The sequence below is a fragment of the Spermophilus citellus genome (genome assembly GCF_964194105.1).
Source record: "Spermophilus citellus genome assembly, chromosome: 4".
Taxonomy (NCBI): Eukaryota; Metazoa; Chordata; class Mammalia; order Rodentia; family Sciuridae; genus Spermophilus; species Spermophilus citellus.
Window position 1 is genome coordinate 104,045,356 of NC_138185.1, and position 27,986 is coordinate 104,073,341.

The 27,986-nt window shown below is 37.9% G+C and overlaps 1 protein-coding gene across 2 annotated transcripts; it reads left to right on the forward strand.

The window, feature by feature from the left end:
- The first annotated feature begins 3,752 nt into the window (after nucleotides 1-3,752).
- On the forward strand, nucleotides 3,753-27,964 carry HYKK (hydroxylysine kinase). Of its 2 annotated transcripts, none has more exons than XM_081290402.1 (5): nucleotides 3,753-3,971; nucleotides 8,111-8,461; nucleotides 9,811-9,950; nucleotides 17,881-18,064; nucleotides 26,269-27,964. In XM_081290402.1, the coding sequence occupies exons 2-5, from the start codon at nucleotides 8,116-8,118 to the stop codon at nucleotides 26,727-26,729; spliced, it is 1,131 nt and encodes a 376-aa protein (XP_081146528.1). In that variant the 5' UTR covers nucleotides 3,753-3,971; nucleotides 8,111-8,115; the 3' UTR covers nucleotides 26,730-27,964. The 2 variants fall into 2 exon arrangements, with proteins under 2 accessions (XP_081146528.1, XP_081146529.1); XM_081290403.1 differs by lacking the exon at nucleotides 26,269-27,964 and adding an exon at nucleotides 23,839-26,199.
- Nucleotides 27,965-27,986: the final 22 nt, after the last annotated feature.

Consider the following 27,986-nt stretch of genomic DNA (forward strand, 5'->3'; position numbering starts at 1 on the left):
TGCCAAAACAGGATTTTTGACCCAGGGCCTCAGTCATGCTAGGCAAGCAGCTCTACTATTGAACAATATACCCAGCTCAGAGAGAACCTTTTCTGGATGCAGGATAGAGGAACGGTATTTTGGGGCCCTGTTACTTTAAGACCAGCTAATGGTGCCACTTACTCCCTCTGCCACAAGTCAGCAGCTCAGAGCCAGAACTATGTCTCTACCCTAAAATAATATTTTGTAAATATGGCCAGCTCCCCGCTGATCTAAAAGAATAGGTCCTTTCTCACACTCTTACCAGCAACCTAAATGAGTGATTAAAGCTTATTTATCAAAATTTGGCATTCATAAACCAAAATGGTCAAATTCAAGTTTTCTAAGGATTCTAACAATTTTTCTAAGATGTTTGCAATACAAAGGCTACGGCCAGCCTGGGCATACGCTGATAGTTTGAATATCCAGTCTTGGAAGGAGACTTACAGTATCATTAGTGTTGTATGTATTTGACTTAGTTTTCACTTGATATTAATTTTGCTTTTAAATTAATTTAGTTTTCATGCAGATTTATTGTTTTGATATGAGCTGTTTGGCTTAAGTTCTCCAAAATATTAGACCATAAAGCTTGTGTTTAGTCGAGTGTTGTGGCATATACCTGTAATCCCAGCAACTTGGGAGTCTGAGGAGATCACAAGTTTGAGGCCAGCCTCAGCAACTTAGCAAGGCCCTGTCTCAAAGTAAAAAGAGCCGGGAATGTAGCTTAGTGGTACAACACCATTGGGTTCAGTCCCCAGCCTGCATTCAGCATATAGATACATGCCACAAAAGGAGATTTCCATCAACAGTAAGCTATGTAAATGACAGTGGTCCTGTGAGATTGTATCACCTAGTGACTTAGCTATTTTAATTTGTGTAAGTACATTGGTGTTCACACAATGAACCTGCCTAAGGATGCATTTTTTTAGACGTCCCCATCAAATAAGCACCTCATTACCATATTTGAAAAATGAACCATCTATTGCAAAAGCAGGTGTAGATGTAATAGAAAAGTTGCTCTTATAATGTGAAATGTGTTACTGAATTTTGTGTTTGCATGGTGAACATCTTGCAGTATATAATGGAAATGCAAAGCTACACAACTATTGTATAGAAATTGTTTTGTTTTGGTGCTGGGAGTTGAACCAGAGAGACTCTCATATGCTAAACATTCACTCTATCACTGAGCTATAGCCCCCATTATTTTATAATATAAAATTGTTTTGTAATATAAAATCGTTTCTATAATCTTGCTACAAATTGTTTACTTCTTTTCATTCTCCCCCCCGCCCCATCTTTTTTTTTCCTTCAATACTGAGAATTGAATCCAGGGGTGCTCTACCATTGAGCTATATATCCTCAGCCCTTTTTATTTATTATTTTGGGTCTCACTAAGTTCCTTAGGCTGGCATCAATGTTGTGGTTCTCCTACCTCAGCCTCCTCAGTTATGAATGTGCACCACAGTGCCTGGCTTCACTCCCAAGTATTGATTACTGAACTCACTGAGAACCTCTACCTGAAGTGACCCTGTGGTTAGGGTAGAGGAAAAATGTTAGTACAATGTCTTAGATTGGTGGAACTTTTTAATCATGATACCCAATGTTGATATTATTGAGGCAAAACATGATTTTGCTGCATAAAAGCCTTGAGGGCTATGGTTTGGCTTAGTGATGGAGTGCTTCCCTAGCATGTGTGAGGCCCTGGGTTCCATCCTCAGCACCACATAAAATTAAATAAATAAAGGTATTGTGCCCTCTATAACTAAAATAATAATTTTTTTTAAAAAAAGGCTTGAAAGTGTTCTCTTAGAATTCTCTTAGAATCCCATTGAAGCCTAACAGCTTTAAGACAATTAAAAATGCACAAAAGATTTATGTATGAGAATATTCTTTAAAATGAGAATGTTAACAAAGTGAAAAGGGCAAGTTACAAAGAACATATTTCTAAAGAAGGTCCAGAGAATGGAAATGGGCTCATACCAAAGAAGGCAACTGTAGATCTAGAAGTCCTGTCTCTCAGATTCTCAATTTCCCAATTAAATCCTCATTGCCATTCTTCCATCCCAAAAGGAGTACAGAAAGGAAACAGACCAATAGAAATAGCAAGAGAAGGTGGACAGAGTTCAGGTGCTCCAAGTGTTGAGCATGCAGAGTGGTCTAAGAGGGCCAATAGGATTTTTTTTTTAAGTTGTCAAATTTTTTTTTTTTTATGTATATGTGGTGCTGAGGATCAAACCCAGTGCCTCAGACATGCTAGGCGGGTGCTCTACCACTTAGCTACAACCCCAGCTGGCCAATAGGATTTTTTTAATATTTATTTTTTTAGTTTTAGGTGGACACTATATTTTATTTTTATGTGGTGCCGAGGATCGAACCCAGTGCCTCAATCATGCTAGGTGAGCACTCTACCACTGAGCCACAACCCCAGCCCCTAGGATTTTAATTCTGATAATCCGAAAAATTACTTTTTGACAATTGGAAGGAGTGGGACTCCCCCTGGGGCTGCAAAAGGCCTTGCTACTTGAAGATTAGAAGTGAAGCAGATAACGAACTATATCTAAAGGGAAAAGAGTCATCATTCAACAGTTGATAGAAGTCTGGGAAACATCCAAATCAATCAGGGTGGCTATAGGTAACCTGAGCACGCTAAATCCTGACCCAAAGTGTGTGGGAGTGGGGGAGATAGGGTGAGAAGGGCGGGTACAAAACAAAATAGAGACCCACGTGCAGGCAAGGGTGGACCGACATCCAGAGTGCTTCCACTAGAAAGTTCTGACCTATCAGAGAAGTCCTGCTTGGCTGGAGAAAGACATCAAGCTATCATCAGAGCCTTATGCGCTTCGCAGTTAGGATCATCCCACTAACCTGTTATCCCATGAGTCTCAGGCAGCCTCCTGAAAATCTTGTAGTCTCTGCAGACTTTCACTGATTGCACTACATAAATAAGGATTCTGACCCAATTACCAGTTCTATTTCTCAATGTAAACGAGTCGTTCATCACATCCTGAGTTATTGTGATGCCAACCCCCTAGGAAGCTTATTAAGGAGGCTTTCCCTCTCCCTCACCATCTACTATACTGAGTTACATGGCTTGGGAGGAGAGCAGAAAATTCTGTATTGTGGCAAGAGCCGAAACTGGAAGTTGGATGACCAAAATCCTTTGAGGCTCTGTGCCCCTAGAAGCTTAGTGTGTCGGCTTATTCAATAAATAAGACCATTTGGTTCGAAAATTTCAGTATCCGGAGAAAGTCAGAGACCTAGTGGAATGCAGTCAGGCTCAACTCTCTGGACCTCCTATAGGGACCCCTGCAGTTCCTGAGGCCAGGATGGACTCGAATCTACCTCGGGCCTTGTTTTCCGAAGGTGGCCTCCAAGATACTTGCTTCCAGTGAGAACGGGAAGGGGTGTAAGGAAAATAAACGAGTACAGAGCTCTATCCAAACATTTGGAATGCTGACGGTTGAAGTTCACGCAGATACTCCACCGACAGGGCGGAACTGAAAAGTGCATTCAAGGACCAAAAGCCTGGCAAATTGCTGACACCCTGGCGGGTGGAACCTCAGGGGGCCAATCAGAAACGAGGTTCCAATTACGTAATAAGATAGCCAGATTCTGATTGAGGTACTCACCAAGAGAAGGCGAGGCAGATTTCAATGAGCCAATCAGAAGGCAGATGTCTGAATTTCTGCTCGCCCCCTCAGGGGCGGGGCCAAGCCAAGTCCTGGCGCGCCCAAGCAACCTTTGCCTTCTAGTAGTCTGACTGCGCGGCGAGGTTTGGAGGGAGGAGTCAATCAAAAGTCAGGGCTTACAGGGCTTAGAAGAGGGGCGGGCCGAAACGCCGCAACTCGGACCTCACCTGGTCTTGCTGCAGCAGCTGGAGCACTGGGCTACGGAAAGAGGGTCCACCTCTGGACGTCGAATCGTGGTGGTGAGCAGAGGTGGGGAAAGCAAAGGTGAGCCCCGGGTACTCCTGGGGAGGGTATCTCCGAGAACAGGCCGGCTCGCTGCGAGTCTGGGTCGGGGAGTCCTGTTCCTGGGACTCCTCCAGGACCCTGCTCCACCTCATACTCGCTACATGAGTGGTGGCAAGTCACCGTGCTCTGTGGCTGGACCTCTTGGGAACGCAGAGGCAAAGCTGATATCCCAGAACCAAAGCGTGGCACCTGAGAAGCCCGCGGGGCCATCCCTCTTGAGACCCGTGTGGTGATTCCTGCACAGGGAAGGTGCACGCTGGAAACCATTTCTAATGCTCCTGTGGACCTTGCTTATATATTAACGCTGTGAACCTAACTTTTATTACCTCCTCCTCACCTAGTTTCCTGCCTCATGGGTCAGCAGCCCCTCTGTATCCCGGTGAGCCACTGCTCTTTGTCTTACTTAGCAGCGAGACCCCCCAGAGCACCCAGTAGCGCATTATTATTATCTTTGAAAAAATTAAAAGTCTATAGAATCCCTGCTTTACTGTTTCTTGATTCCCTTGAAGGTATACAGCCTGTGAGCCTTTGGAGTAAAGGCAACCCCTGGTTCATTATTTAATATTAAATAAGGCACCCAGCTAGATGTTTGGGATACAGTCCATGCTCTCCAGTGATAGCAGGACACAGCAGAAGGGGTTGCAGAAGAAAGGTATTCGTAAGACGTGTTAAAGTAGAGTTCATTGGACTTTGTATCACTTTGGAAGGGAGGGAGAGAAAAGAATGAAGATTGACTTTTGTTTTTGTGTGGTGTACCTTGCACAAAGTAGAGAGATTAAGGTCCAGATCCTCTGGTTGTGGGTCAAAGATTGTGAGATTCTGGCACAAACCTTGGGACTGGAAAACACTTGCTTTCTAAGATTTTTCAGGAGCTAAGCAAAAGTATTGTTGGTAGGAAATAAAGACCAACAAATTATAGGATTGGAAACCCCTTCCTTCTTCTCCACACACAGGGCACATTTGGTTAAGACAGATAGTCCTGGTGTTACATGCCTGTAATTCCAGCTACTTGGGCAGCTGAGGCAGGAGAACCAGAAGTTCAAGGCCAGCAGCAGCAACTTAGCAAGACCCTGTCTCAAATAAAAAGAACTGGAGAAGCAGACTTGATCTGTGCCATTGGTTCCATGATTTTGGAGTCTTTTGCATACAAGAAAAAGGGGAAATTTAGTCTCAGGAAGAATTTTAGCAGCATAAGAATGTTAAAGCTAGAAAGGACCTTGAGAAAATTTGTGGCTAGTCCAAAGTTTCAAAGGTTAGGTAGCAGAGCTAGAGATAAAATATGACTTTTTAAAAATATTTTTTGGTTGTAGATGGACACACTATCTTTATTTTATTATGTGGTGCTGAGAATCCAACCTAGTGCCTCACACATGCTAGGCAAGTGCTCTATGACTGACCTAAAATATGACTTATTTTTTCAACTCAACAACTTTTTAGTATACAGACGTGCGCGGCGCTGGGTTCAATCCTCAGCACCACATACAAATAAAGATGTTGTGTCCGCCGAAAACTAAAAAATAAATATTTTTTAAAAAATTCTCTCTCTCTCTCTCTCTCTCTCTAAAAAAAAAAGAAAAGTAAGCACAGAAGTGATTGTCAAGAATGCAATAACAGGAAAAGAAAATCAACCAATGCTACAGGGGGAATGCAGGTTTAGAGGAGGGAGAAATTTCTTTGCCGAAGGCCATTGCTGGGTGGTTAGCATTTGAGGTTTATACCCATCTTATCACTTCAATGTCAGGCTATAGTCTTGGTCCTGAGGTTAGGAGAGAGTTATGTACAAGAACCCTAGGACACATCCCTGAGTTTTATCTCCTTCCCCTCAGTAGAGTAAGCTGTGATAGAGCTGAAGTGATTAGACATTAATGGACATATGGTTTGTGTTGGGAAAACATATAACAGCAGCAGCACCCCAGAGAAAAGCCCCAACATGGCGCCTAATGACCCTCTTTCTCCTCTTTTTTCTTTCACTGGCGCAAAACGTTCCCGCCAGCGCCAATGTTCAAGTCCTGCAGGTGGGAAGCCTTAGCCCCAATAAGAATTAACTTTTTGGGCTCTGGAACTGACATATAGAAGAGCTTGCCAATAAACGAGTGACCCATTATCTATCTCAGACCTGCCACCTCTCCTTAGGTCTATATAAACCCACAGCCTTTTGTAATAAAGCAGAACCTCTCTGGTTATTTGTGTCGTGTGGTATCTTCCATTCGTAGTGTGGTGCGGTTTCTTACAATTTGATTTTGGGAGTTATCAGGAAGTCCTAAGATACACCCTTCCTTGTCCTAACCTATCTCTCACAAGGGCTAACCTTTTTTTTTATTATTATTTTTTAAGGTAAAGCTTTCATTGACAGTTTACATTTACTTAAGCTTACATTAACTTGACAGAACTTACATTTATTTAAGCTTTAAGTGGAGGTTTGACAAATATATGCACTCATGTAATGAAAGCCTAGTCAAGATATAGGGCTGGGGGTGTAGTTCAGTGGTAGAACACTTGCCTACCATTGTGGGTTTGGTCCCCAGTGATGTTAAAAATAAAAAAATAAAATAAAATAAAAAGTAAGATATAGAGGGGCTGGGATTGTAGCTCAGCAGTAGAGCGCCCACCTGGCACGTGCGAGGCACTGGGTTCTATCCTCAGCACCACATAAAAATAAATGAATAAAATAAAGGTATTGTGTCCAACTACAACTAAAAAAATTTTTTAAGTAAGATATAGAACATTTTCTTCACAAAAAATTCCCTATAGCCAGGCACGATGACACATGCCTGTATTCCTAGCTACTTAGGAGGCTGAAGCAGATGGATAGCAAGTTGGAGACCCAGCCTCAACAACTTAGTGAGACCCTGTCTCAAATAATAAAAAAGGCTGGGCATGTAGCTCAGTGGTACCCCTGGGTTCAATCCCCAGTACCATATATACATGCACACACAAACTATATCCTAAAATGCAACTCACCCCAAGATGTTATCAATCATTGGCAACTTAGTAGGAAGGAAAGATTGGAATTGAACTATTTGGGGAAAAAAGGAAGGTAAAATTGTAAGAACCTTAAATATTTTGTTCCTAAGGATTTTCAGAACTACACTGCCCTTCACATATATCTGGATGCTCGGGAAAGATGCCAGGTATGTGTAGCTAAGGATGGAATTGCCAACACTGAGAAAATAGTCTTCCCCACCCTATCTCAAGTCATATTAAAAAACTCAATTGAAATCCATCTTCTCAACAATATCTTCCTTAGATCATAGTAATTTCTCTTCCCTCTCAATTTTTCCACCATACTTTTGACAGATACTCACTTTATAGATCATAAATTCAGACATAAATTTATTTTCTGTAATTGGCCTTAATTTTTATCTTAAGTCTTTATTCCTCTTGGCCATAGAAAACGTTTTCTTTACAATTTAAGGTAACCTCAACAACTCAGTCATCTGTGTTTGTACTTGGTTAATTCAAGTTTTTTCCTTTGGCATTCTATTCTTTTGTTACTTAATGCCATCTAACTTATTCAGAGTTGTGTTTACACTTTTTGTTTAGTAAATCTGTGACTCCATAAATAGATGTTACAAAGCTCCTTACTCTCATCTTTCAGAAGGCCTTACATAATGTACATTGGTCCCCATTTTTTTAATATTTGAAGTATGTGAAATAAGTCAGATGGTGACTCTTATAACAAACTGTGACTAGAAAAGATTGCTGTGCTTGAATTTAACTTTTAGCCCAAGACTGGTGGTAATGTAGTAAAGATTTCATGATCATTGGTCAACAGTCTGGAGAGTTGACTTCTTACTGAAATTGACTATGTAACTTGGGCAAGTCATTTAATCTCTTAGGACCTAAATTTCTCCTGTAAAGTTGGTGAGAGGAGAGAGATTGAACTGGATGATATCAAGGGGCTTTCCTGTCTTATGTTCTGTCCTTATTCAGTTTAGAAGGTAAGTTTGAAAATAATTTATGGTACAAGGGTTTTAATCAACTGCCAAAGCATCTACTTCTTGATGTCATGCACTGATATGATTTTTTAAAACTTTAATTAATAATCAAAAGAAGTAATCATCTAAATAAATATCCTTATGTTTATATCCCCTTTCTGGTTCTTGTTTTTACCCCAGACGTAATGTCAAGTGGAGATGATGAGCAATCACAGGCTCTTGCCAAACCAACTTTCACTGAGGTACAAGCCTCTGCGGCGATTGAATCGGTATTTGGGTTAAAAGTTTCTAAGATCCAGCCACTTCCCAGTTATGATGACCAAAACTTTCACGTTCACGTTTCAAAAATTAAAGATGCTACAGAAGGCCCAACTGAATATGTTCTCAAAATAAGCAACACAGAAGCCAGCAAAAATCCAGACCTGATTGAAGTGCAGAATCACATCATCATGTTTCTGAAAGCAGCTGGATTTCCAACAGCCTCCGTGTGTTGCACTAAAGGAGACAACACAACCTCTCTTATGTCTATAGGTAAGAGATGACCAATTTGCCAGCATGTCCCTTCTCCAGGCCCATTACTGCATTTTGGCTACAGGTAGAAATACAGTATCAAAATCAGGATCATAATTCTAAGCATAGATGTGGTTATTTTTTCTAGTGGTTGGGGGAAGCTGCACAGTGGAAATTGGGTCTCCCAGTGGTAAGAGCTGGGATCTGGTATAGCATTTCTGCTTAGAAAGGCCCTGATGAATGATAACTACAGGGAAATCAGTAGAACATTTTAAAAATTGTATTCCACAAGATTTGTTTGTTTGTTTTTTTTGTTTCAGTGCTGGGGATCAAATTCAGGGCCTCAGGCATGCTAGGCAAGCCTTCTACCACTGAGTTACTACCCTCATCCCAATTAAATATTTTTATTCATTAGACTAGCTGCATATTTTGGTGCTATGGTATAGTAGAAAAAACAGAAGATTAGAAATCAGCATGTTGCCAGTTATGGCTTTACTGTATATGTGACATGAGCAGATGACATACATTCCCAAGGCTTCAAGTCCTCATCTGTGAGACATAGTCCCTTTCATCTCTCAATGCTGAATGCGAAGAAGTATCTAATTCAACAAGCAGTACCTTGAAATCAATTTCTTGGAACTTTTTAAGGTTGGAAATCTTGACTATCTTTTTCTCTCTTGATTGTTCATTTATTCTTTCTTAATTTGCATTGCTCCAAACAACTGAGGACCAGTAGGGCCCCTGAGGATTAGAAGTTGTCCTGTATTACAAACAGGCTATACTGCAATTTGCCCCTGAAAAAGCCTTGTGATTCTGGAATAGTCATTTTTTTAAGGGGTTGGGGAGTACCAGGGATTGAACTCAGGGGCACCCTACCACTGAGCCACATCCCCAGCCCTATTTTGTATTTTATTTAGAGACAGGGTCTCACTGAGTTGCTAAGCACCTCGATTTTGCTGAGGCTGGCTTTGAACTCACAATCCTCCTACCTCAGCCTCCCAAGCAGCTGGGATTATAGGCTTGCACCACTGTGCCCAGGAGGAATAGTCATTTGTTTATATTTCAGTTGTAAATTTATGAATGAGTGTGGTTTGGGGGCATGTGTTTACCAAATTAGGTAATTTCTGTTTAGAGCTAAGACTAGCAGAGTTAGAGCTATGCTTGTTGGTATGTGAATGGCCAATTCCAGTGTTAAAATTTGTCTTTCTACCTGCTTACTTTAATCCACTCAGCTCTGCCTCAGAATGCTGTATTCAGTTAGCACATTTTTTTATTACGCAGTTTTATTTCAGTAATAATTGCCAATGCAAACAACTTCTAATTAACTTTTTCAAAAAGAGTTGATAGGTTATATCATTCTGTCCATCTAGATAGTGGCACCGAAATCAAAAGCTACTTGGTGAGGCTACTGACTTACCTCCCGGGAAAACCTATTGCTAAGATTCCTGTCAGCACCCAGCTGTTATATGAAATTGGAAGGCTAGCTGCCAAATTGGACAAGGCTCTGGAGGTAAGATTTGGGGTTTTATTTTGTTTGTAAAGGATTTCTGTTTGTTTATCTCACTTTCAAAATGAACTCAGGATCAGATTCTCTTTATATATGGGGCTCCTGAGGTGTCTTATGTAGGGATCAGGGTCTTAGATGAATTAATCTTATATGAGCAAGGATACCTCCTTCCACCCAGATTCTCACTTTAATGACATATTGGCAAAATTATCTAAATTTTTAGGAAGTCATGATATTCTTTATACTGCTCACTGAAAATAGTGTATACTAACAAAATGAAGCCTGAACTTTTCATCTAACTAAGCTATAATCTGCTGGAGCTCTGTGTGAAGCAGTAGCTAAATTGTAAATGGATTAGAATGACTTGTGTTGATAGTTTTGTCCTATAGAAACAATATGTTCGACAAATATTTTTCAGACCCAACCACAGAATGTCTTCATTTATTCAACAAACATTCACTAGGTTCTGGTTATACTGTAAAAAAAACCATCCCCAATCTTATTGACTTAAAACAATAATTATTTATTTCTCATGATTCTGTGGGTTGACCAGGCAGCTCTTCTCTGCTTAGTGTGATTGGGGAGTTACTCGTGTAGCTGGATTCCACTGGGAGCACAATTGGGGAGCTTTAGTTCTTCTCCATGTGTCCTCTTCTTGTCATATGATGTCTCATCCTTCAGGATGGCTGGAACATCCTTATGGCATGGCTACTGGCTTTTAAAAGAGAAAGTTCCAAGAGGGCATGCACCAATTTACACATGCTTATCAAGTCTCTGCTTCAGTCATGCTAGCTTATGTCCCATTGGCCCAAGCAGGTGACATGGCTAATACTAACGTCAACTGGAGAAGCTATATAAGGGCATGAACCAGGAGACATAGTTCATAGGGGACCACTTGGGTAATAGTCTTCCACATATGGTATTATAATTACTTGTTTCATTTCTGTGCTTCCTGTACATATGCTTCATAAGAAGCAGTGAACTTCGGTGAACTTCCTAAGAAAAGTGTGTATGTTTTATTTATGTATCTTTTATCCATTGTGTCTAGCAGTGTCAAATACATACATAGCAGGAATTCAAGAAAAAAATAAAAAGAAAAGTAACATCTGAACTGGTGATGTGAATCAGTCAGGTAGAGAAAAGGAAGATGGACATGCCGGCAGAAGGAAAGAGTCCATGACAAATCATGGCATACGAAGACACCACATCTCCTTTAACATTTCTTTTTCTTTCCCTTTTTTTTTTTTTTTTTTTTTTGGTATCAGGGATTGAACTGAGCCACATCCCAGCCCTTTTTTGTATTTTATTTATTTATTTAGAGGCAAGGTCTCATTAAGTTGCTTAGCGCCTCACTAAATTTCTGAGGCTGACTTTGAACTTGCGATCCTCCTGCCTCAGACTCCACAGCTGCTGGGATTACAGGCCTGCACTACTAAATCCAGCCTAACATTTCTTATAGTATAGATCTGAGGTAATGAACTTCTTTAGTTAAATTATTTTTTATATGCGGTGCTAGGGATCAAACTTAGGTCTTGAGCATGCGAGGCAAGTACTCTACCACTGAGCTAGACTCAGCCCCACTTATAATTTTGAAAGATATTTTTATTAGGTATACACTTTAAGGTTGAGAATATTTTTGTATTCTATTTTTTTTTGTTGTTTTTTTTTTTGAGGGGGGAGCAATTACCAGGGATTGAACCAAGAGGCACTTAACCACTGAGCTGCATCCCCAGCACTTTTTATTTTTTTATTTTGAGACAGGGTTTTGCCAGGTTGCTTAGGACCTCATTAAGTTGCTGAGACTGGCTTTGAGCTTGTGATTCTCCTGCCTCCTTGTGATCCTCTCAAGCTGCTGACATTATAGGTGTGTGCCACCATGCCCATCTTTCTTTCAGTATTTTAAAGACATCCCTCTACTTTTTTCTTACTTGCATTATTTTCAACAAGAAATTTGTGTCAGATTGTTCCTCTGAACATCATGTGTCTCGTGTGTTTGTGTGTGACTGCTTTTAAAACTTTTTTTTAATATTTATTTTTTAGTTTTAGGTAGACACAATATCTTTATTTTTTATTTTCATGTGGTGTTGAGGATCAAACCCAGTGCCTCGCGCATGCCAGATGGGCGTGCTACCACTTGAGCCACATCCCCAGCCCTGCTTTTAAAATTTTATCTTTAGTTTTGAGCGTTTGGTTAGGATTAGATTTTGTGTAGCTTTCTTTGTGTTTCTTATGCTTGATGTTCACTGACCAACCTTGAGTAGATTCAGTAAGTTGTTTGAAAGCAGTTTGATCTTCTTGAGTCTTGCTTATAATACCTTATAGGTGGGACCAGGGTTGGGTTTATTCTAGGAATGGTTATTCCCCACTGCTAATGCAAGACCTTTCTCAGTCCTCTACCTTGTCCTTTGGACTGTGATATTTTCTTTTTTTTTTTTTTTTTAAAGAGAGAGTGAGAGAGGAGAGAGAGGGGGAGAGAGAGAGAGAGAGAATTTTTAATATTTATTTTTTAGTTCTCGGAGGACACAACATCTTTGTTGGTATGTGGTGCTGAGGATCGAACCCGGGCCGCACGCATGCAAGGCGAGCGCGCTACCGCTTGAGCCACATCCTGATATTTTCTTTTCCAGTTGGGAGGTTTCCAGCCCTGCGTGTATGTCAAGCCTTATCCCTTCTATTTCTTTCAGGTGGTTCTTTCCCTGATCTTGAGCAGTTTCCTCATACTCATATGTGGATCATACACCAATTGCCAAATTCTCCAAGGAGACCTGCTACAGATCTCTGGAGTTCTCTCTCTGTGCTTTCTGATCTCTGGTAAACTGTCCTGCATTCTCTAGCCATCTTGTTCTTCCTGGACTCTGAGCTCTACCTCCTCAAACCAGTGAGCTCTCAGAACTCCACCTGGCTCTCACTTCTCTGCACCATGTCCTCTGTAGGAAAGGAGCAGGGTCAGACTCAGCTCATTTGTCTTTCATCTCTCAAGTATCCGAGTACTTTATTGCCTAATGTCAAATGACTTAAAAGCTGGTATTTCAGATATTTTGTTCAGGGTTTAGACTCAGTCCCTGTTACTCCTCTTGATGAGAAATCGAAGTCCATGTTATATAGTCTAAATAGTATTCTTTTATTCAATTATCTCAAAATAGAAATAACCTTTATTTCCTCTGGTTAAAAAAACCCTTTATTTTTCATTGATTCATTGCTTAAAGAAAACAAATAAAAATACAAAGAAAACTCAAGTTACCAGCTGGGCACGGTGGCACACTCTTAAAATCCCAGCGGCATGGGAGGTTGAGGTAGGAGGATTACAAGTTCAAAGCCAGCCTCAGCAAAAGTGAAGCACTAAGCAAGTCAGTGAGACCTTGCCTCTAAATAAAATACAAAATATGGCTGGGGATGTGGCTCAGTGGTTAAGTGCCCCCGAGTTCAATATCTGGTACCCCCAGCCCCCCAAAAATCAAGTTACCAGTAATCTCATCATACAGAGATATACTCAGGGGACCATTTATTCCATGATCTAGGAACACTTAGTCCACAATTTAGTAAATGTTTGTAAGCTGACAGACCTTTTTCTGTTGCACTCTGTTCATTTATTCAATGAAGCTTTACTGAGCCATGCATAGCTTTGGGTGGTAAACATATTAAGCATTTTAATTGAAGTAGTTTCGGTTAAATTTGAGTAAATCCATTTGTAAATATTCATTAAAATGTCCGTTTGAGGGGCTGGGAATGTGGCTCTGTGGTAGAGTACTTGCCTAGCATGCGTAAGTCCCTGGGTTCAATCCTCAGCACCATCAAAAAAAAAAAAAAAGTCCATTTGGGAATATTAGTATAATTTAGATATTAATATCCAGTTCTATTTGAATGTATTTTAGGAGATTTTCTGCATTTATTAATGGTATTTAGAAAAACCTTTTAAATGCTTATAATGCTCAGTGAATTCTATTATCTTCAGATATTTGAGCTACTAAATGAACTATTTAAAATGAATATCTAAACAGATTTTTTTTCTTTTGTACCCAGGGATTGAACCCAGGGGTGCTTAACCACTGGGCCCCATCCTCAGCCCTTTTTTTTTTTTATTTAGAGACTGGGTCTTGTTGAGTTGCTTAGGGCCTCGTTAAGTTGCTGAGGCTGGCTTTGAACTTGCAATCCTCCTGCCTCGGGCTCCTGAGCTGATAGGACTATAGGCATGTGCCACGCAGCCTGCTGGGTTTCTAATCATTTAAAATAAATAAATTTTATTGTGTATATTTATGTATACAACAAGTTGTAAGATACATATATGATAAAATGGTTACTGTAATAAAACAAATTAATGTATATGCCTCCTCACATAGTTATTCCTCCTGCCATGACAAGAGCAGCTATAATCTACTCAGCAAAAATCCTAAATACAGTACAATGAACATGGAAGCATAGGTGTCCTTACAAGGTGGTGCTCTTATTTCCTTTGAGCATATACCCAGGAGAGGGATTGCTGGCTCATAGGGCAGTTCTGTTTTTAATTTCTTTAGCTTCATCAATCTACATTCCTACCAGCAGTGTGCAAGGGCTCCCTTTTCTCCACAGCTTCCCAATACTTGTTTTCTCTTCTTTTTTTTTTCTTCCCACAGTGTCAGAATTTATTAAATAAGAGTGAAATCCATTGTCTTTGATAATAGCTATCCTAACAGGTGGAGGAAATGTTTCACAGTGGTTTGATTTGCATTTCCCTGAGGATTAGTGATGGTGAGCACCTTTTCATGTACCTGTTGACCATTTTTATGTCATGTTTGAACAAATATCTATTTGAGTTCTTTGTGCATTTAAAAAAATTGGTTGTATGTTTTCTTGCTATGAGTTGTAGGAGTCTTTTATAAATCTTGAATATTAACCCCTTATCTGACACATGGTTTGCAAATATTTTTTTCCCAATCTGTAAGTTGCCTTTTCAGCTTGTTATCTTTTTCTTTCCTGTGTAGAAACTTTTTAATTTGATATAATCCCATATATTTATTTCTACTTTTGTAATTTGAGTTTTGGGTATAATATCTAAGAAGTCATTGTCAAGGCTATTGTCAAGGAACTTTTCCCCTGTTTTCTTCCAGGAACTTTATGGGTTCAGGTCTGACATTTACATATATATTTTCATTTTTAATTGATTTCTGTATATGATATATGGGTCCAATTCCATTTTTTTGCATGTGGATGTCTAATTTTCCCAGCATCTATTATATCTTTTTTGGTGTTGAAAATTAGTTAGCCATATATCCTTGGATTTATTTTTAGGTTTTTATTCTCTTCCACTGGTCTTTCTGCTTTTATGCCAGTGCCATACTATTTTGATTATTGTAACTTTGTAATATGACTTTAAATGAGGAAGTGGGATGCCTTCAACTTTGATTTTTTTTTCTCCCAAAATTCCTTTGGCTACTTGAGTTTTTTTGTTGTTGTTGTGGTTCCATACAAGTTTTAGGATTGATTTTTCTACTTTTGTAAAGAATGTCATTGGTAGTTCAATAAGGATTACACTGACTCCTTTAGCATCGATCTTTTTACCCTGTTGGTGGGCTTCATTTATATGCCTTTGCTATTGAAGTTTCAACTTTCTCTGCTGAATCCTAAAATGACTAATACAGTTTTCAGAAGCAGATAGCACCATATCATTGCTGACATGAGTTCTGCTGTGCAGTCAGCCACCTACTTACACTGTTGTGCAACTTAAAATTTTTAAGTGTCTTATAGGGAACAGGGAAACTTTAGAGGGAATGAAGGAAAGCATTCTTTGCTTGGTATTGCAGTTCATTTTATGATACTTTATTCCCATTGCTCATCCCCTCACCAGCCTCTCCCCATGCATTTGCAGGTGGTAAATTCTCAGTTTTCCTATAAGTACTGGGAACTACAGTATCAGTGAAAAATAATACTGCACAGGTGCAGTGGTTCAGTCCTGTAGGTGTGGCAGAGGCTGTGACTACTCTGGTAGGGATATGGGTGAGCCATTGAAGCTTCTAGCAGCTGGGCAAACCCACAGGGTCCAGAGTAGAAAGGAGCTCTGCAGATTACAGGAATCAGAACTGAAGCATTTATAAGTCAAGGGACCAAATGGGAGCTGAGGTAAGGGGAGAGAGTGAGGAAACTAATGAAGGGGAGGAGATAGACTAATAGAGTGCTGATTAAACTGTCAGGAATTCAGGTTACTGTACAAGGAGCAAAGGAAAGACAGGCCAGCTCAGATGCAAAATTCATATTCAACAAACATTTATTGAGCACCTATATGTATTAGGTCTTTATTTCTTGGCTTAGTTCACAAATGACAGATATCTTGATTTTATTGTTAAGAAAACTGAGATTCAGGGCTGGGATTGTGGCTCATCGGTAGAGTGCTCACCTAGCTCGAGCGGGATCCTGGTTCGATCCTCATCACCACATAAAAATAAAGGCATTATATTGAGTCCATCTACACCTAAAAAAAATATTAAAAAAAAGAAAGAAAACTGAGATTCAATATCTAAGTGGTAGAGCCTGTTGAAACCAGTATCTGTTTGACTCAAGCCCGGTGTTCTTTGCACTACTTCATTTAATTTATTTTTTCACATGGTGTTGAGAATCGAACGTAGTGCCTCACATGTGCTACACAAGCAATGTACCACTGAGCCACAACCCCAGCCCCTGCACTACTTTATAATATCAGAACTGAGAGGCTTCCTGTGGATGCCTGGGACAATAGTGCCACCACTGTAGAAGCTGACTCCAAGCCTTCTCTGAGTAAAGTGGTGCTCCACTGGAAACTCAAAAGTGTTATATTTTACTTTCTTTAAAAATAAAAGTAACAGCTAGGTGCGGTGGCACACAGGAGTGAGACCCTGTCTCTAAATAAAATACAAAATAGGGCTGGGAATGTGGCTCAGTGGTTGAGTGCCCCCGAGTCAATCCCTGATAACCAAAAAATAAAATAAATAAAAGTAATGTAGATGCATGGCAAAATATCAAATAGTACTGAATAACATAACATGAAAATTTATCCTCCCCCCCATCATCTCCATTCCTAATTATAATCCCACTCCTCAGATGAAACAACTCACAATAGTGTTTTCAGTGCTTACTCTGTAGAGTACTTTTGTGATGTGAAGTAGCATTTAACACACCAGATGGTAAGGAGATTTAAAACCATATCTTATGAGAAATAGTTGAAGGATCCAGATAGGTTTGATCTGTGAAAGAGAAGACTCCAAAGGGGCAGGGATGCTATCTTCAAAGATCTGGAGGACAGTTTTGTGGAAGAAGAACTAATCCTGTTGCAAATGGCCCCAGAGATTGCAGTTGGAACCAGTAGCATGGACAGTATTGGAGAATCAGATTTTAGTTCAGCAAAAGGAAGAACACAGGCAGAGCCATCTGAATAAGGGGCAAAGGTGCCTCCCGTGGGAGATGTTCCATAGAAGAAGGCTACAGAATATTGGAGAGATGGTTAAAATTTTAAATGGAGGGGTCAGGAAGAGAAGGTGTTTTCTGAGTAAACATCCCATAGGAATGATAACACTAATGATGTGGATATGTGAAGAAGGCATCCCAGGAAGAGGAAACAGCAAATGCAAAGGCTGTGAGGTTCCCTGAGCAGCAATTAGGCCAGTGTGGTTGGAGTCCAGTGAATAAAAGTAGTGAAAGATGAAATCAGAATGGTAACAAGGGACCAGGGTCAGCTCATGTGGGTGAAAATAGAGTTGAGAGCTGTCTCCAATGTGAATATCTATCTTCACACAGTGGTGAGGATCAAGTGAGATAGAAATGTGCTCCCAAAACTTTGAGATTTTGTATGAATATGAATTTTGTGGATTAATGTCAATAAGTAGGTCAAAGACCATGAGAGAATACAATGGTGTAGTCCTCTTGCATAGTGGAGCTCTCAGTAGTGGTTGCTCTATCAAGAGGCTGTTTCTTACTTTTGATTTAGAAATTCCATCACCCAAAGTTAAGTAATCTTCATCGGGAGAACTTCATCTGGAACCTGAAAAACATTCCTCTTCTGGAGAAATACGTGGATGCCTTGGGCCAGAATCGAAATCGGGAGATTGTTGAGCAGGTCATTCAGCTGTTCAAGAAAGAAGTAATGACCAAATTAAGTCATTTTCGAGAATGTGAGTATTTCCCCAATCAAGTACATATTTTTCTCAGTATTTATATTGTCAGATTTATTTTTTGAGGTGATAGGGATCAAATACAGGGCCTCATGCATGTTAGGCACATGTTCTACCACTGAACTACATCCCCAGCCCTTTTAAATTTTGAGACAGGGTCTTGCTGTGTTGCCTAAGCTGGCTTTGACCTCTTCTTGAACTTGTGAATCTCTCAACTCAGTCTCCTGAGTAGCTAGTTACAGGCATGTGTCATTGTACCTAAAGATCAAACTATCTTAATTTTTTAAAAAATATTTTTTAGATGTTGATGGACCTTTATTTTGTTCATTTATTTATATGAAGTGCTGAGAATTGAACCCAGCGCCTCATACCTGCTAGCCAAGTGCTCTACCACTAAGGCACAACCCCAGCCCCCAACCTATCTTAATTTGTTTAATTTTTTTTCCATGAACTAGAACCCTGCCTCATATTTTGAATGAATGTAATTTTTCTAGGTATGTGTATGGCACTGATTATTTTCTGCATGATGCCAGTCATTTGAAATTCCTATATCTTCCTGGCTTTTTAAAGTTTTTGCCTTATGTAGTGATTCATATAGTGATAATACTTTTACCTTATTTCTTTTTTTATAATAATAATTATATTTAAGTATTAATTTAATGAACATTTATGCATATTATTATAATATTATTTACACTTTATTTAAACATGCACACAATGTAACAATATAATTTGGCCAATATCACTCCCCAGCACTTTCTCCCTCCCTCCCTCCTTCCCCATTCCTTGATCATGTTCATCTAACTTTTTAGATTTTCATATCTGGTTAGAATATGTATATCTTCCCACATTTTTTTTGAATGAGCATTTTTTTTAGTTGTAGATGGACATAATACCTTTATTTTATTTATTTACTTTTATGTGGTGCTGAGGATTGAACGCAGTGCCTCACACATGGTAGGCAAGCACTCTATCACTGAGCTACAACCTTAGCCCTCTTCCCACATTCTTGTTCTCCTATAAGAATCTTAATTATTTTTGGTCCTTTACATTTCATATCAATTAGAATTAGCTATGTTTTTTTTAAAAAATCTGTTGAGACTTTGGATTTAGTCTCTAGATAAATTTGGAGAATATTGTCATTATAGTGTATATTATTTTTTATAAGACTGGTATTATAATCTGTGAACATAGTCTATCTGTCTCTCTACTTAAATAAAGATAGACTATGGACTGGGGTTGTGGCTCAGTGGTGGAGCGCTTGCCTTGCATGTGTGATGTACTGGGTTTGATCCACAGTACCTTAAATAAACAAAATAAAGGTGCTGTGCCTGTCTACAACTGAAAATATTTTTTTTTAAAAAAAGATAGACTGTGTTCATGGATTAGAATTTAAGATATAGACAGATAAATAGATAGATAGATATTAAAGTTTATAAATTTCTCCAGAGAGGTCTTATACTTCTTTTCTTGATTTATTACTAGGTACTTGATTTTTTAAAATACTAATTTAAATGTTATCCCAAATTTCACTTTCTGTTTGTTGCTAGTATATAGAAACAGCATTTTGTAATATCCATTTTTTTTTCTATTCTTTTAAATTTACACCTGTAATCTGAGCAACCTAGGAGGCTAAGGCAGGAGGATTGCAAGTTCAAGACTAATCTCAGCAACTTAAGTTCAAATGTTTATTTCAAAATGCTTCTCAAGTTTCTTTGTATGTATCATCTATAAATAATTATACTTTTATTTAAAAAAAAAACAACCAATCCTTTTATTTCTTTGCTTTGCTTTACTTTACTGGACACCTTTGTGTTTTTCCCTGTTACCTGTAGGGATTATTATAAGTTATTTTGTGGATAGCCTTCACAAGATTAAAGAAGTCCCCTCTATTCCTGGTTTACTAAGAATTTGTATCATGCATATGAGCCAGTTATGGTGGCATATGCCTGTAGTGCTAGCTACTCAGGAGGCTGAGGTGGAAAGATTAGTTTAGAGTTCAAGATCAGTTGACAATATAGTGAGACTCTGTCTCAAATTAAAAAATAAAATAAAAAGAATTTATATCATGAATACAAGTTGAATTTTATTAAAAATTTTTATACATCCATTGAGATGGTCATTATTTTTCTCTGATATGGTAAAATTGTACTGGTGTTATTTCTAATATTAAATCAACATTGCATTCCTGGTGTAAACCCAACTTGGACATGATATACATTTTTTTTATCATCTTATTCAGTTTGAAAACATTTTATTTATGATTTTCACATCCAGGTACACAAGTAAAATTTACCTATAGTTTTCCTCTCAAGGTGCCCTTTTGGGTTTTATGTTAGCCTCATAACATGAGTTAGATTTTCTGTCCTCTCAGAGATTGGAAGATGGGATTTCTTTTTTCTTTTTTAACATTTGAAAGTAATTTTATGATGAAGCCATTCGATATTGGATTTCCTATAGGGGAAATTTTAAATAAATGATTTAATTTCTTTAATATTTATAGTACTATTTTTATTTATATTTTACTTATTTTGTCAGATTTAGGGAGTTATATTTTCCTAGTAATTTGTTCATCCAAATTTATATACTTATTGCCATAATTTATTTTTATATCATTTTATTGTTTTATTATTTATTTTTAAAGTCTGCCAGATCTTTGGTGATATCTTTTTATTCTCAGTAATGATTATTAGATTCCTGTCTCATGTTTTCCTGATCAATCTTAATAAAGATTTATCTATTTTTAGTTTTTCTGAAGACCCTCTTTATTATATTTTAAAATTAGTATTTTCTTCTTTCTCTTGGCCTAGTTTGCTTTTTTTTTTTTTTTTTAATTCCTTAAGATGAAAATTTAGCTCATTGGGTGTGTGTGTGTGTGTGTGTGTGTGTGTGTGTGTGTGTGTGAGACTGATTGTGGTACCAGGGATTGAACCCAGGACCTCATGCATGCTAAGCAAGCCTTCTATCACTGAGGTATGTCCTAGCCCTTTTTTCTTTTAAAACAAGGTCTAAATTGCTCAGGTTGGCCTGGAATTTGAGATCCTCTTGCCTTAGCCTTCCAGGTAGCTGGGATTACAAGCACACCTTGCCCAGCTACTCCTGTTGTTTTAAAGAACAAAACGTGGAAGTGCATTTTTGTTAGGCTAGTTTTCTGGTCTAGTAGAGGGAAAATATCCTCCTCATTTTGTTTCTTATCATTGCTTTCGTTTGTTTCATATTGTAAAGATCAATTGTTCTGACATTATTGCTAAACCCCCTACTTTTTCAACAGCTTATTTGGGTATATGACATTCTTAATCTTTTTTTTTTTTGGGGGGGGGGGTTAGTTTGAATTTTATGTTTCAAATTTTTACCATATACAATAAATACTGCATAAGCTTTGTCTTTGGTATATTCAACATTTGATTTGGGCAATATTTCATCTGAGTTCATTTGGAGAAATACAACTTAGCTATTCTGCTTATAAACATCAAAAAAGATGCCAAAAGGCTGGGGTTATAGCTCAGTGGTAGAGCCCTTGTCTAGCATGTGTGAGGCACTGGGCTCAATCCTGAGTACTACATAAAAATAAATAAACAACAAAAAAGGTATTGTGTCCATCTACAACTAAAAATATATGTATATTTTTAAAAGGTACCAAATTAGAAAATAGGGCATTAACAATCAGAGTTTTTTTAATTGGCCCACACACTTTTTTCTAACTTGCTATTAGGTTAACTGTTATATTTAGCATTTTCTCCTAAGGTTGGTAAACATGTAAGAGATATTATGTAAGAGATTATGCCTTTTGCGTTAGTGGTCTCTGAGGTTGTACTTACTCATGACCAAAAAACCCAAGACCACTGGCACCAAACACTTTTTGTACTTTATTGGTTATAAGAATTGATGAGGGCTGGGGTTGTAGCTCAGCAGTAGAACACTCACCTCGAATGTGCGAGACCCTGGGTTCGATCCTCAGCACCACGTACAAAAATAAACAAGTGAAATAAAGGTGTTGTGTCCAACTACAACTAAAAAATAAATGTTTAAAAAAAATAAGAATTGGTGAAAGCCAAAGTGAATCTTTGGTTTTATAGGCTGGAGAGTAGAGAATCCTGTATTGCATTTTACATAAAAACAGGAAATATTTTAGCAGCTTAAACCTTTTTAGTTACAGAACAAAATGTATTACATTGGGTAATATAGTTTATGACCAAATCAATTATGACATATATACACGGCACTTTAGCATAAAGGCAAACCTTAAAAACAATTCTGGATTTTAAAATTAGGCCAGAGTATAAAAAACAGTGCATGATCTTACATTCAGCAAAATCATACTAACATCTCCATTTTTGTAGGAAAAAGGCCAAAATAAACTTTACATATGACACAGTATGTGTATTTATTACATGTATTTATTACATGGCTCTTCTTCCCTAGATACTTAGAATTTCCACATAACACAACTCCCAGTTTTAAGCTTTGCAAAGAATATGAGGCCAAATACTGTTCAAATAGATTGTGCAGTATTGTAATACAAAAATGTGTTTTGAAAGCTTCAACACTATTTCTATAAGAAATGGTTTTGATGCATCTGTTAGCAGAAACCTATCTACTGTGTTTAAGAAACAGGGCTATTGGTGTATACTGTGCCTCATTTGAATAAGCTCCAAGTGTTCTTTACACATTCACCACTGTGCTGTTTAAAAAATACAGCTATTGGGTAGGGCTTGTGGCTCAGTAGTAGAGCACTTCCTAGCAAGTGTGAGGCACTAGGTTCAATTCTCAGCACCACATATAAATGAATAAAATAAAAATAAAGCTCCATCAACATTGAAAAAATATTTTAAAAAATACAGCTATTAAGAAAAATTCATGTTTTCTTTTGGCAGTGCATTAAGTTGTTGGCCCTTTAGTAGTTTGGCTTTCTAGGTCATTAAACCTTCAAATATCCACCTAGTTTTCAATCCTTGGTTCAGCTAGATGCTTACTCTGTCTGATTCACTAAGCAAATTACTGATCCATGAATCTTAAATTACTATATTTCCCCAAGTAAACAATAGAAAAAGTTAACTTCTTTACCATTTCCCAAACCTTAACTTGAATGGTTTTCACTTAAAAGTTATTCAATTGAGAACACTTACTATCAGGTACAATTATTTAGTTATTTTAAGTTTCACATATAACTACTATTACATTAGAGAACACACAATACATAAAACAAATGAGATGCAGTCTGATTAATAGTCTTACATTAATTAGCAGTTTCAAACAAATAGATTAATTCCCTAGTAAATTTGTAATTTGTTACAGACCAACTGACAACTATTTGTAAACAAAACTAAGTTTTAACATGTATGTTATCTTTTGCCTGGCCTTTAAGTACAGTTTTAAGTTGAGATGTCATTATTTCCCTGTTTGAAGGATTAAAGTTAACAGGAACCCGGTGTCTTGGTGGTTTGGGAAAAACATTGGGTGATGGTAGGTAGCTCACTAAATTTGGCTCCAGCATCATTTTGGTTAGCTTGAAACTTAAAAAGCAAGCTGGGACTTAATAATGTAGCATTCCAGTTTGGATTCTTTGGAAAATTTTTGTTCTTTCCACCATTTTGCATGGCCTGCTATGCAGCTGCTGATGAGTTATAATGGTCTCATTTTTTTTTTTCTTATGAACAGTCTTCTTCTGGGAATTCTGATCCTTGGTCTTCTATTAAGTTGTTTTGGGTTCTTACTACTATTTCTAGATTTAGGAGCTGGAATGTTACACCTCCTTCCATATTGTCACCTTTCAGTTTGCTTTTCAGATTGCAGATTTTCCCCTACTATCCTCTTCTTGCTGCCAAGCCCAGGATAATAGAGGTTTAGTTTTTGATGGATCCTTTCCTCTGTTTCAATATAGAAATTTTCATGGGCCAATCCGCTGAGTTCAGCCTAGCAACTGAGGCCTACATCAGCACAGAAATTTGAGAAAAGTCCTAGCAACTTCGAGTTTGAACTCTCATTCCTAACTGGGTGTTGTTTGAAGCACTTTATGTGAGAATGTAGCTATCAATCTCTTACAGGCTGCACATCCCCAGTACTGATACATAGTTTTTCATTTTCATTTACTTTAAAATATTTTGTAATTCACCTTATAATTTCTTCTTTTCACCTGAATCTATAAATCCTTTTCCCAGAATATGATAAACTTTTTTTAATACTGGGGGTTGAATCCAGGGGCTGTCACCCCAGTTTAGTCCTTTTTGTTTTTTATTTTGAGAGATGGTCTTGCTAAGTTGCTAAGGGTCTCACTAAGTTGTTGAGGCTGACCTTGAACTATGATCCTCCTGCCTCAGCCTCCCAAGTTGCTAGAATTCCAGACATACACCACTGTGCCCAGCTAAACTTTTTTTTCCTAAACCTTTATCTTTTTACTATTGATTTCTGCTGTCCCTTCATTGTAGTTAGAGAACATACTCTAATAAATGTTGTCCAGTAGGATTCTAGTCAGTGAAAGAATAGTTCTATATCTGTTGTCCAATACAATAACCATTATGTGTGGCAAGTGAGTACTTGAAATGTGGCTACTACAACTAAGGAAATGAGTTTTCAGATTCATCTTTTGTTGTTGCTGTTTGTTTATTTGTTTTTGTCCTGGGGATCAAATCCAGGGCCTTGTATATGGCAGGCAGACACTCTACTACTGAGCCACAACCCCAGCCCAATTTTATTTAAATTTAATAAATTTAAATGACTACATATTTGTTAGTGGCTACCATATTAAACAGAGCCCTGCTATCTGATTTCAGTCCTTTGAAATTTACTTTATGATGCAGATTTAAATCTTTATAATATAGTATTTGGTAAATTTTTATAAATAGATCACATGTGCTTGAAAAGAAAGTATATTCTGTAGTTGTTGAATATGGAGCCCAGAAGGTCAAATATGTTAATCATGTTTAAATTTTCTATACCTTTCACTTGTTTTATCAATTACTAAGTAAAGTATATTTAAAATATCCCACTATGACTGTGGATTGTCTATCTTTGCTTGTATTTCTGTCAAATTTTGCTTTATATATTTTGAAACAATTATATGATACAAATTTCAGAAATGTGTGGTTTAACATCTGTGATTTATAGTAATGTTCATTGGTTCTGTGTGCCAGTCACTGTGCTACATAATTTAAGCATGATTTAGACAATCCTGAATCATATAGAAGAAATTAGCATTTTCTTTATAAAGTTTGTTTCTCAGTGGTTCACTGCTCATGGACACCCTAATCTTATCTTAATCCTTAGTCAGTGGCTTAAATCAGTACTTCTCAAACTGTACATGGTAAACAACAAGTTTGAGGGTTCTTTCCCCCAACCCATTGTGTATTACATGGTCCTACTGTGAATGATTAGTTGACAGCTCAGGCAATATCCAACTATCCCTGTTAGGTAAAACTTAAATTGATCTACACTCTGTTCAATGAGATAAGGCCACTGATCATACTCTTAAATGTCAAATACTATAAAATTTTTTTAAATATATTTTTTAGTTGTTGATGTACCTTTATTTTATTCATTTATATACGGTGCTGAGAATCAAACCCAGTACCTCACATAGTCTCGGCAAGCACTCTACTACTGAGCCACAACCCCAGCCCAAATTACTATAAAACTTTCTAAATACTCTCAGTTTCTGTTCTTATCTCATGTTATAGTAACATTTTGTAGGCCAGCACTGGCCACAGACTCCATGTTAAGAGGTATTGACTTAAAATACCAGCATCTATTCCAGTAATCAAAAAATGGGAAATCAGCAATGCCTTGTCCTCATAAAAAACAAAAAATGTTTTGAAACCCCAGATGTAAATAAAGGTTTCTTTGGTCCATTCTAGAACTCCTTGCCTTCTACAGTAATTTGAAAATGTTTATATTCTTTTTAAACCTTTCTGGCTTTGAGTAGTACTCTTTTTCGATTTACTCTTCTAGCAGTCAAAATCAAATATTTGCAATGACTGCATTCTCCATCTTCTGGTTTTGTATAGATGAGAAGCAAATGCAGACAGCACAAAATTACATGCATTTGTCCTTTTCAGAGAAAATTATTTTATTTCAATAAAATTGGGTTTGACCCTTTATCCCTGACTGCTCTTCAAATTGTTTGAATAGCCTTGCCTAAGAAAAAGAAATGGAAAGAGAATGAATTGGGATATTAAATAACTGTTTTTACATGATTTTTCTACTTTCAGGTATCAATCATGGCGATCTTAACGACCATAACATTTTAGTAGAGTCCAGCAAGTCAGCCTTTGGAGATGCTGTATATCAAGTATCTGGGATTTTAGACTTTGGAGACATGAGCTATGGCTACTATGTGTTTGAAGTGGCAATCACCATCATGTACATGATGATTGAAAGCAAGAATCCTATACAAGTAGGAGGTCACATTCTTGCAGGGTTTGAAAGTATAATCCCACTGACAGCTGTAGAGAGGAGTGCTTTGTTTTTACTTGTATGTAGTCGATTTTGTCAGTCACTTGTCATGGCTGCATACTCTTGCCAGCTACACCCAGAGAATAAAGAGTATCTCATGATTACTGCAAAAACTGGATGGAAGCATTTACAGCAAATGTTTGACATGGGCCAGAAAGCAGTAGAAGAAATCTGGTTTGAAACTGCTAAGTCCTATGAATCTGGGATCTCTTTGTGACTACATAATTAAAAATGAATTGATCTGTAAATGAATTGATGGAACGGATCAGTTCACTTTTAACTATGTGCATTTGTAGTGTGTGTGTGTGAGAAAGAGAGAGAGAGAAAGAGACAGAGACAGAGAAAAGATACCAGAAATTAAATCCAGGGGCACTCTACCACTGAGCTGTATCTCCAGCCCTTTATATTTTTTAAGAGAGAGTCTTGCTAAGTTTCTGAAGCTGGCCTCAAACTTGTGATCCTCCTGCTCAGCCTCTCAAGTAGCTGAGATTACAGGTGTGTACCACTGCACTCGGCCCTGCCTTATTAAGTTTTTAACAAGATATAATATAAGCCAATATTTAATGAGCACTAAGTATTTTACATGCACTTTATCATTTAATCTTCATAACTAGTCCATGAAGGAAATATTGTTATGATGAATTCCTGTTTCCAGATAAGGAAATAAGGGCTTAAAAAGTTGAATTAATTTAGTCAAAGAGACCCACAGCTTACATCAGGTCTTTCTGATATAGCCTATGTTCCTAATCGCTACAGGATTCAATATAGCATACTCTACTTTTTCCCTTCTCTCTGGTCTCTCCATCTCAGCCCCTACCTCTACCTTCCCCAACACGTGTTAAGAGGAACAAATGAGATCATTCACATGAAAGCACTTACGCTTCTCAAACTTAAGGGATTGTGGTTTCTCCTTTGTTAGCAAAACAATAAACCACCTTTTTCCCAAAACCATGTCCTCCTCATTGGATTGGCATCAGGGACAAGGACTGAAATTTTGGCAACAATATAAACAAGAAAACATGACAAATTCAGCAAAGAAGATAATATGCTGTGTGCATCTGGTGATGGTAGGGCTCTCCTTTAAACTAGGTTGGTGGGGGGAGATACTTTCTGAGAGAAAATGAAAGTGAAAGTTGTCCCACAGGTGTGATTCCCAATACAATTTGCTTTATATGTCAAAAAGTTCATATATTAATAATAAAAGTGGAAACCAGATTTTAGAAGGGGGACCGTAACAGAACGAAGGGTAAAGTCTGATTTGGTTGAGACAATTGTGGGGAAAAGGGCTGGAATGGTGGGTAGCAAGTCCACATTAATGCTTATCCTAGGTCCACCAACAGTGGTAAAGAGGAGAAAGTAAAAATGAAAACAAAGCGTAAGGGGAAATCCGCTATAATTCCACTTGATCCTTAGGCGGGGGTCGCCAGCCCGCCTTCCATGCTGCACAATTCGCCCCAGCGCCGCTGAAGACACC

Coding starts and splice junctions, on each gene's coding strand:
- HYKK (XM_081290402.1), top strand. CDS start 8,116: ATGTCAAGTGGAGATGATGAGCAATCACAGGCTCTTGCCAAACCAACT. Junction 9,951..17,880: donor AATTGGACAAGGCTCTGGAG/GTAAGATTTGGG, acceptor CTTTTGATTTAG/AAATTCCATCACCCAAAGTT. Junction 18,065..26,268: donor ATTAAGTCATTTTCGAGAAT/GTGAGTATTTCC, acceptor TTCTACTTTCAG/GTATCAATCATGGCGATCTT.